At 37.0% G+C, this 9,078-nt stretch overlaps 1 protein-coding gene across 4 annotated transcripts in view; it reads left to right on the forward strand.

Moving 5' to 3' along the window:
* pcnx1 (pecanex 1) overlaps positions 1-8,613 on the forward strand; it is a 125,888-nt gene extending 117,275 nt beyond the window's left edge. For all 4 annotated transcript variants that reach the window (XM_062968083.1, XM_062968085.1, XM_062968084.1 and 1 more), the window contains 4 exons: positions 611-819; positions 1,865-2,304; positions 3,468-3,608; positions 4,394-8,613. In XM_062968083.1, the coding sequence (XP_062824153.1) occupies positions 611-819; positions 1,865-2,304; positions 3,468-3,608; positions 4,394-4,534 (931 nt within the window). In that variant the 3' untranslated portion in view covers positions 4,535-8,613. The remainder of the gene's footprint in view (positions 1-610; positions 820-1,864; positions 2,305-3,467; positions 3,609-4,393) is intronic.
* The last annotated feature ends 465 nt before the right edge of the window (positions 8,614-9,078 follow it).

The raw sequence follows: 9,078 nt of genomic DNA on the forward strand, positions 1-9,078 counted from the left end.
CTTAATTGCAACTACATTACAGCCACCATATCTGTGCAAGATACATTCCTGTGCTTTATGCAAATATGCAAAACCCATTATTTTTAATGGGACAAATGATAAGAAGGTTCAACCTGTACAGGAAGCTCTCAGTCAATAAGTAAAACCATGTATATAAGTTCTGCTGATTTGGATGTTACACTGGAAAATTAAATTTGGTACTGGTTCAGCTGTGTGCAGTTCTCCATTTGAAAATACAGAACACTCCATTTATATCTTTTATTCAAATTAAAGTGGAATGTTTGTCACAACACATTAAACTATATTTTCCATATTCCATTTAAAATTCAACATTGAGTAGTATTTTCATGTCAGTGTTCTGTTCTTTACTTCTATGATATATGTTTCAGTGTTGTCATGTTGCCTTTTTTTGCAAAAAAAAAAAAGTGTTGTCATGTTGCCCATCTCGTAATGCCACTAGAATTTAGATGGAGTGGAGACTCCCCAGTATGACTTACACAGCCTTAGTGTTACATTTTAGGTGGGGATTATTTTTTTCTGTAATATTCTGAAAGAACCTTGTGTCTGCTTTCCTATAGTCGATTTTCTATTGGGTTTCCATCATGTTCAGGTTAAGAAAAGGTTGTGGTGCTGGCTGCAACAGTGGAGGAAACATTGAAGACTCGGATGCTGGAGGTGGAGCTTCTTGTACAAGTAACAGTGCAACTGCCCATGACTCTCAGAGCAATGTATCTCAAGGAGGAGGAGGGAATATAACAGTTGGACCAGCACCTGGAACAGGATTGCATCCTCCTGTCACATCTCACCCTGCTACTCTGGGTAAAGTTGAGCCAGTGTATTTTAATTCCTTACTGCAGGGATAGGAGTTCCATGGTCTTCGATGGCCATTGGGCCAAATCCATCAGTACTTATGGACATTATAAATCCCAACAATATCTAGAAGGTCACAGGTTCTCCACCCCTTATTGCTTTGATCATACTGTTAGCATGATAAAGCAGGAAGGTGAGTGTGGGGAAGGAGTTGACTTGAAAATGAGCATGTATACAGAAGACTGAAACATTCTCTAACAAAATGTTAAGGGGCATATGCAGTAGCATTCAGTTTGCCTAACTGCTTTCTTGGACTAAACATAACATAGCAGTTTATTAGTAGGTGTAAGATCAGCTTGTCCTGCCAGATGATCTTAGGCCTAAAAAGGCATGTAGTTCATTTGCATTTTATTAATCCAGTGAAAGTCATGGGGTTGTTGTATACATCATGGTTGGCATATCAAGTATATTTTAAATTGTTTCTAATGACTGCTGTCAACTCCTGTGGTGAGCTGTGTGTCTGCCATGTTTTACCACATGAATCACAGAATTTTCTGTGTACAGTGCTTCAAAAGTATAGCATGGTATGCTTGAAAAAAATTGCCCAAACCAGTCAATGATCAATGCAAGAAATATTGGCACAATGGTGGCACCTGCTGTTTAAGGCAGCAGTGCAATCTAGAAGTGGAAACTGTAAAGTGCACCAGCCCTAAAAGAAAACAGTTGATCATGAATGAATTTTGAAAGATGTTCACAAAATAAATATATTCCTGGGCATCACCTTGCTCTGCATTTGTTGAACATTGACAATAGGTCATTTCCCCTAATGAATGAAAGGTGTGCTGTTTCTGCTATCTCAATTGCAGTGAGATTACACTTTGAATTTTTCAGAAAACGATGATCATTGTATATAAAGCAAGAAAATCTTTCCCAAACTGCTTGCCAATTTTAGATCAAGCAAAAGGTATAAAGCATAATGTTAGTGTAATCTTATAGTATGTGAGACTCATGCATTTTTTCTCTGCTCTCACGGTCACACATATTTCACTTCTAGGCACCAGCCATAGTGCTCACTCTGTACAGTCCAGCCTTGTCAGACATTCCCCTGCCCGTGCCTCTGTTGCCAGCCAGTCATCTTATTGCTACAGCAGTCGTCATTCATCACTCCGCACCTCTGCCACTGGCTTTGTGCCTTGCCGGCGCTCCTCCACCAGCCAGCTCTCCCTTCGTAACCTCCCATCATCCATCCAGTCGCGTCTGTCCATGGTGAACCAAATGGAACCTGCTAGCCAGACGGGGGCTGTCAGCGTGCAGCATGGCTTGCCTTCTTCAAGCAGCTCCAGCCAAAGCATCCCAGCCTGCAAACAGCATGCCCTGGTTGGCTTTCTAGGGACAGATGGAATGAATAATGTTACAGATATGCAAGCAGGCACAAATGTGAGCCCTGTAAGCCAGCCACAAACCAAAAGGGATGATGTTGTTTACAGAATCCAGGTGAATCAGTCGGAGAAACAGACTTTTTCTTATGTGTCTTTGCTTTTTATTTCAGCTTTTATTACTTGTCAATAATATATGTTCAGGATTTGATTATCTCATGCCTTAATGTAATGCAGCGTAGTACCATGAAGGTAGTTTCTTCTTGTAACATATTTATGAAGTATTATACTTTTACTGAGCCTCCGGTGGCACAGTGTGTTAAAGCGCTGAGCTGCTGAACTTGCTGACCGAAAGATCCCAGGTTCAAATCCAGGGAGCAGAGTGAGCGCCCGCTGTTACCTCCAGCTTCTGCCAACCTAGCAGTTCGAAAACATGCAAATGTGAGTAGATCAATAGGTACCTCTCCGGCGGGAAGGTAATGGCACTCCATGCAATCATGCCGGCCACATGATCTTGGAGGTGTCTATGGACAACGCCGGCTCTTCGGCTTAGAAATGGAGATGAGCACCAACTCCCAGAGTCAGACACGACTGGACTTAACATCAGGGGAAACCATTAACTTTACTATACTTTTACTGTATTGACATTTCCTTATTTCTTAACAATAGCTACACGGCACATATAACGAACAAGGAAGACTGTAAAAATCTTTATAAAAGAAGAGGCAGTTACTGCAATGAATAATGCTCAAATGCAACTTAATTCATGGGGAAAAATTAAGACATTGCATGTAGACCTTTGACATGAGATAAATATCAGTCATAATTCACTGGCAAGGGCATAACAACAATACCAAATTGATATAGACCAGAGGTTGACAGGTTTTTTTGGTTTGTTTAATTTTGTGTATCAAGATTTATTTGCTGAATATATTAAGTGTTCACTGTTGATAGATTTTTACCCAGAGCTTTGGTAGAAAACTTTGGAAGATAAGCATTATAATAGGAGGGAACAGTAAATTGTGTAGTCCATCTAAATTCTGAAGTTGTGCTATCTTAGGAAATGAGGATTGTATCTATCTGAAGAAGGAAAAGGTTTAGTTTACCTTCAAGTCAGGGCTAGTGTGCCTGCAACCCTCCAAGTGATGTTGGACTACTTCTTCTGCTGTGCATGACCATACTGGTTTAGGACTAATAAGAATCAGAAGCCAAAAACATTAGATGATCAAGTCCTGTTTTAAATGAATACTTCTCCAACATATGACACTTTTACTGTTGCAGATAACTGATACTAGCCAAGTACTGGAAGGGATCAACTTGTCTAAAAGAAAAGAACTGCAGTGGCCAGATGAAACAATAAGGTTAAAAGCTGGAAGAAACAGCTGGAAAGACTGGAGTCCTCAGGAAGGCATGGAAGGCCATGTAAGTTACAATTCTGCTGCAGATATTGGAAAGATGCACATTGGTTCTAAATACCATATTGAATATACAATACACGTGTGTTCATGCTTTGTGTTCAAAAACAAAGTATAAAAAAAACTAATTTGCAAATCTAGGGTGGGGGTTTTTACTTCTGCAAGCCAGGTGTAGTGGCTATATAAAGCACTTGAAGGCCCCCTCCCCAGATTGACCACTGAATCTCAAATCCTTTGGTTTCTTGATTAATTTTAGCTGCAGTTTATATCCAAAAACTCTAGAAACCTGCCCAGCAAAATAAAAAAAGGGGGAGACCTGTTAGGGAGTTTTGCCTGAAGAGTGCAGAACACATTAGCCTTGGATTTTAGTGCACAGTGGCCTGAATCCTATTGATTAGGCCCAACTAAAGTAGATTCATTGAAACATATTAGTCAATACATAGATAAATTCCATTGATTCAGAGGATCTATTTAAATTGGGATTAACAGCAGGATTCCAGCTAATACTGTTTAAATTACTGCCATCTTAGGCACTTATTTAAAACATTCATTTCTGCAGATTAATGTAAAAAATGTGAAGTGTAAAATAGCCATTTGAACATTAGAGAACTGCACCATTCTAAAAAATACAGCATTCCTTCACTTCCTCTCCTGTTTCTGTTCTTAAAGCCTTCCCAGAAGGCTTAGTGGCTCATTGTTTTTTCATGAAATAACACTGATTACAGAATGATAATAGTTATATTCATCTAACCTTTTTTTTTAACAATCCCCTTTTTCTTGACTGATGCCCAGGTGATTCACCGATGGGTGCCTTGCAGCAGAGATCCAGGGAGTAGATCTCACATAGACAAAACCATACTGCTGGTCCAGATTGAAGACAAATACGTTGCTGTGATTGAAACTGGAGTTCTGGAACTAGGGGCTGAAGTATGACCTACTTTTCATAGTTAACTTCTTGTCCGTTTCCAAAAAGTTTAAAAATGAGGTGCAAATTTCAAGAGGATGCTTCTGATGCCTCAAGTAATAGGAAAAGACTTGAAAAACAACTGAGTGGGTGTGTCAGCCTCTGGCCGAAATAAACACAAAGGCCTTTTTTTGGTATTTTTCAGATTAGCTGCTGAGGAAAAACATTGTGCATGAAGGGTAAAAACAACATATCTTTGTTTTATACTTTATTTTATGCATTGCAATGCTTTGAAAGAATACAAAATTTTCCAGTTTTAAAAAAGGAACATCTCGTTTTTAAAAAAAAAATGTTTTGCCAAAAATGGCCATATGTTGTCACAGTAATATAGAATCTGTTTGTTCTTTCTTTTTTAAAATAACTGAATAGGATACACATTTTGAGTTCAGTGTGAAGCAGAATTGAGGATTTGTTCATGGCAAGTGCGACCAGACTTAAATTCTTATTCCTTGTGAGTTATAAAAAAAAATCAATCAAAAACTGCACTATTTTTTTTATGGCAATGCACTAAAAAAAATCTGAGATTGCTCAGAACATTTATTTATATATATTATATGTATATAAATATATAGAAAGAAGAAAATACCGTTATTTAAATTGCCTTTGGGATTAACCCTCTCCCTACTCCATATTCATATTGATGATAGGAAATGTGCCATTGATTCTTTTTGTTATTGTTGTTGTTTAATACATTAGATTGCACATCTGTGTGTTCCTACTATCCTATTCACAATATATGATGGAGTATAAATATAAAATAAATATCAGAAATTTCTGTTTTTCATAAAACAAATTGATGATGCAGATGTGCAACAATTTCACAGTTTTATTGTTGGCCCAATCACAGTTGTGCTTTTTCTTTTTCCCTCTTCATCTGGTTTCCAATGGTCACCAGTAAAAATACACTACTAGCATCCTTTGGAAGAAGCTTGCTTTCTGCAAGGAAAACTGGATGGGCCCCGAGTTGTTCTGTTGTGTTTTTTAAAAATGGTATTGTGGCTTTCTTTGTGTTGGGACTTCTTAGTATATGTAATCAGGTGAAACAACTTTTTTCAGTTAAGGAAAAATAGAAACTGCACCACCTGATCATCATACCATTTCGCCTTTTAGCTCCCTTTAGTCATTATTATTCTTTTTGTGACTTAAATTTTATTTTCAGCTATTATATATTCTATAATAACTGTAGTTTTGAGTATAACTGTGAAATTGATTTTTGTTGCATATCTTAGGTTTTACTGTGTTTGAGGGTTTTTTTTAGTGTGTTTTCTGGGAAACAAGTTACTTACACAGCATTGGGACAGGGAGCGGAAGCTGCAATATATTCCATGACCTCTTGCTTTGATGATTTGCTTGCAGCCGTCGTGAAAAGGTGTATATGGAGTGATGTTTTCCTTTATGTGATCTGGAACACAATCAACAATTATAGCTTTTAGAAGCAGCCATCTTCTCTTTAATATTCTCAGTATCAAGTGATTCATGGGTGATCATGGAAGGGAGACATTGGCATGAAATAAAAAAAATTGTGTACCTAGGAAAAGAGCTGAAATTTGATCTTATCCAAAGGCATTTGAAAGCAATGGCCTAACACCAATGGTTCAGTGCTATGATAAAAAGATTTAGGACTTTGCAAAGTAGCAATAAAGTGAGCATTGTTTTATTTTCCAAATACGCTGAGTTAGATTGTGGCTGCGACCTGTGTACATCACTTGATCACATGAGTGGCAAGATACTTTTAATTTAGCACCTGACTCTATTTCGTCATTTTACAGTGAAACCAACTTCTGCATTTTAATGGGTCATTCCTGGTTCCCTTCCCAATTGACAACTATATATTTGCTCTTTTATGACTCACATCTTGAGTTTCCCTAGAAAGTGCATAAGGAAAAGGCTAACCATCTTTTAAGAATATATTGGGTGATTTCTTAGGCAATTAAATCCATCAATAAACCTTTCTTTTAAAGTGTCACCTTGAAAGAAGCAAGAAATTCAGTGTAATATGGCCCATGTTATGTTTCTTTGCAAACAAGGTCTTTCTCTTTTCTGAATATTTGCTTTCACTTGGGACTAAAATGTAGAATTTAAAATGAGTTTCTAACTTCAAGACTTCAGGTTCTGGTGTTTGGTATTTAAATTTGTTGATAATTTAATTTGGTTCTTTGTAAACATCGATTTTTGGTTACACTAGTTTTACATATAAAACTCATCTAGTTTGCAGTGAATGTTTTACATGGAGATATGTAATTCATATGGCAAAAGCCTTTGAATGATTCTTTAGAGCAAAAGGCAGGCAGTAGAATTCTGTGAAACCAAATAACCCATCAGTGTGGGTCCTCTTCTTCAATCCCTCATCCTCAGGTTTCTTAACTTGACTCTTTCCCATTAATTTGGGAATCGAGCTCTGGGATGCTTAGTTTTTATATGACCACCTATGAATGCATAGATAATTTATATGCGAAACCCATCTGCTTTTCGCTTTATTCAGCCTATTAGGTCAGCCTGAAAACCAAATGATACAATGGCTATACAGCTTTCATCACATCTCCAACAAGATGTGCAATCTGTTTTCGAATTCTTACAACTTTCAGAACTCTGCCATTCAGTTCTCAATGTTGTATGCACATGGTAATCCAGTAGTATAGATAAATGTCTCTTTTCTTAGATTAGCTTCTGCTAATATATATCTAGGAACACACTATGAAAATTTGCCTTTGTGCAGTTGATGTTTTTAATTCTATACTTTATGACCTGACTGCAAAACTAAGGGTTGAACATTAAATGCAGAAGCTTTCATAATTGCCCAGTGGAATATCCTGGAGGAAGTTATCAGAAACTTTCCTTTTGAACCTCTTTTTGAAATGCTTTGATTTTCTTACAGAACCAACTGTTCTACACACACCAAATATCCGAGTAGTGAATTGTAACCTTCTGTATCAACTCAGAAATGGAAAAGTGTCCTCAGTAGATGACGAGAAGAACTTTTTTAAAAAAGCAATGTCCATTATAAAAGCACTTGGCATGTCTCTGCTTTCAATTCTGTCATGGCTTTACCTCCCAGTCTTGCTTCTGAGGAGCTAATAGTCACAAAAATATATGATAATGCTGACTAGATGGAATAATATGATAGAAGCCATTGAACAATGCTTTAGGGCAAAATATTACCAAAGCAGGCAGTGGAATCCCTAATAGTGAGACTAGATAATAACCCATCACTGTGGGCCCTCCACTTCAAGCCCTTGAAGAAAGCCAATATCGCAATTAAATGAAGAAGTATACATAGAAGAAACCTTCAAAGCATATAGAGATACTTCATATAAAGTATGGGGATAAGCCACCATGGTATTATATACCTAATTTTATTAAGGGATTTTTTTACCTATTATATAGGTTTCTACTTGTCTGGCCTTACTTGGTGTCTAATACCCTTTGCTCTGTGATGATAGACAGCATAAGAAATTATAGCAGTTTTTAATATGTGCCTTAGTAAAATGATGGTGGGTACATAACACCTTGGTGGGAGCTACAGCCCTTGAATAGTTTTCACCCATTTTTAAAGGCTGTTTTTAAGATGGCTGCTCCAAAAGGCTTCAGAAGTGTAACACACCAATCATAGGCAAGCACTTTTTAAAAATACATGCCATTTAGACATTTCTACTGTGTGTACACACAACCCAGTGAAGTTGCTCTGCAGATGGAAATCATATACCTTGAAAGTTAAACTTATTAGCATCCTTATCAAACGTAGCCTGACAATGAATTGCTAATGAATACATAGATTGTGGTGGGTGAAAATGTTGGAACTTGGAAATATATATTTTGCATCAACCAGCGTATAGAAATCTTGCCAGGGATAGGATATGTGTATTTTGTGTGTGTGTGTGTGCGCGTGCGTGTGTGCGAATGTGTCTGCGAGTGTGTTGTTGGAAAGAACCTGTAAATATTGTAGTTGTTTAAAACTGGGAAACCCTAAGGGGATTTGTTTGCAACATGTTACATTGACATGGACAGTATTGACAGTGACAAAATAATGAAATAAAAAAAATCTTTTTCATCCTGTTGTCTGTGATTTTTTTTTCACCTTTAGTTTCCCACATCTAAGGCTTTTAAATGAATAGCAACACATTCTGCCTATTTCTCATTGATCTTACTCATGAAGAGTAAAAATGTACATATATTCTCTGTTCTTGATCCTCAAAGAGTTTAAACTAAAAAGCCATTGCCTTTGTGATATAAGTAGTTGGTCAATATTTTTGCATAACCTCTAACATCACCTGTGTAACCACTATCAAATTCTGCACAACTCTCAGAGATTTGCTACTGCATTCATTTTTGGTTCATTAAAACTGAAGTATATTACAGTAGGAAATGGGTAGATTTATTTTGATTTCAGTCCATGATTACTTCTAGGAATTCACATCAACATTCTCAGCCTTTTCTTTTACAATCGGAAAGCATTTTTGTGGAAATGCTGATCTGATACGAGTCTATAAATATTACATATGGTAGCATTTCATAC

This window comes from Anolis carolinensis, chromosome 1 (genome assembly GCF_035594765.1).
Source record: "Anolis carolinensis isolate JA03-04 chromosome 1, rAnoCar3.1.pri, whole genome shotgun sequence".
NCBI classification, from domain to species: Eukaryota; Metazoa; Chordata; class Lepidosauria; order Squamata; family Dactyloidae; genus Anolis; species Anolis carolinensis.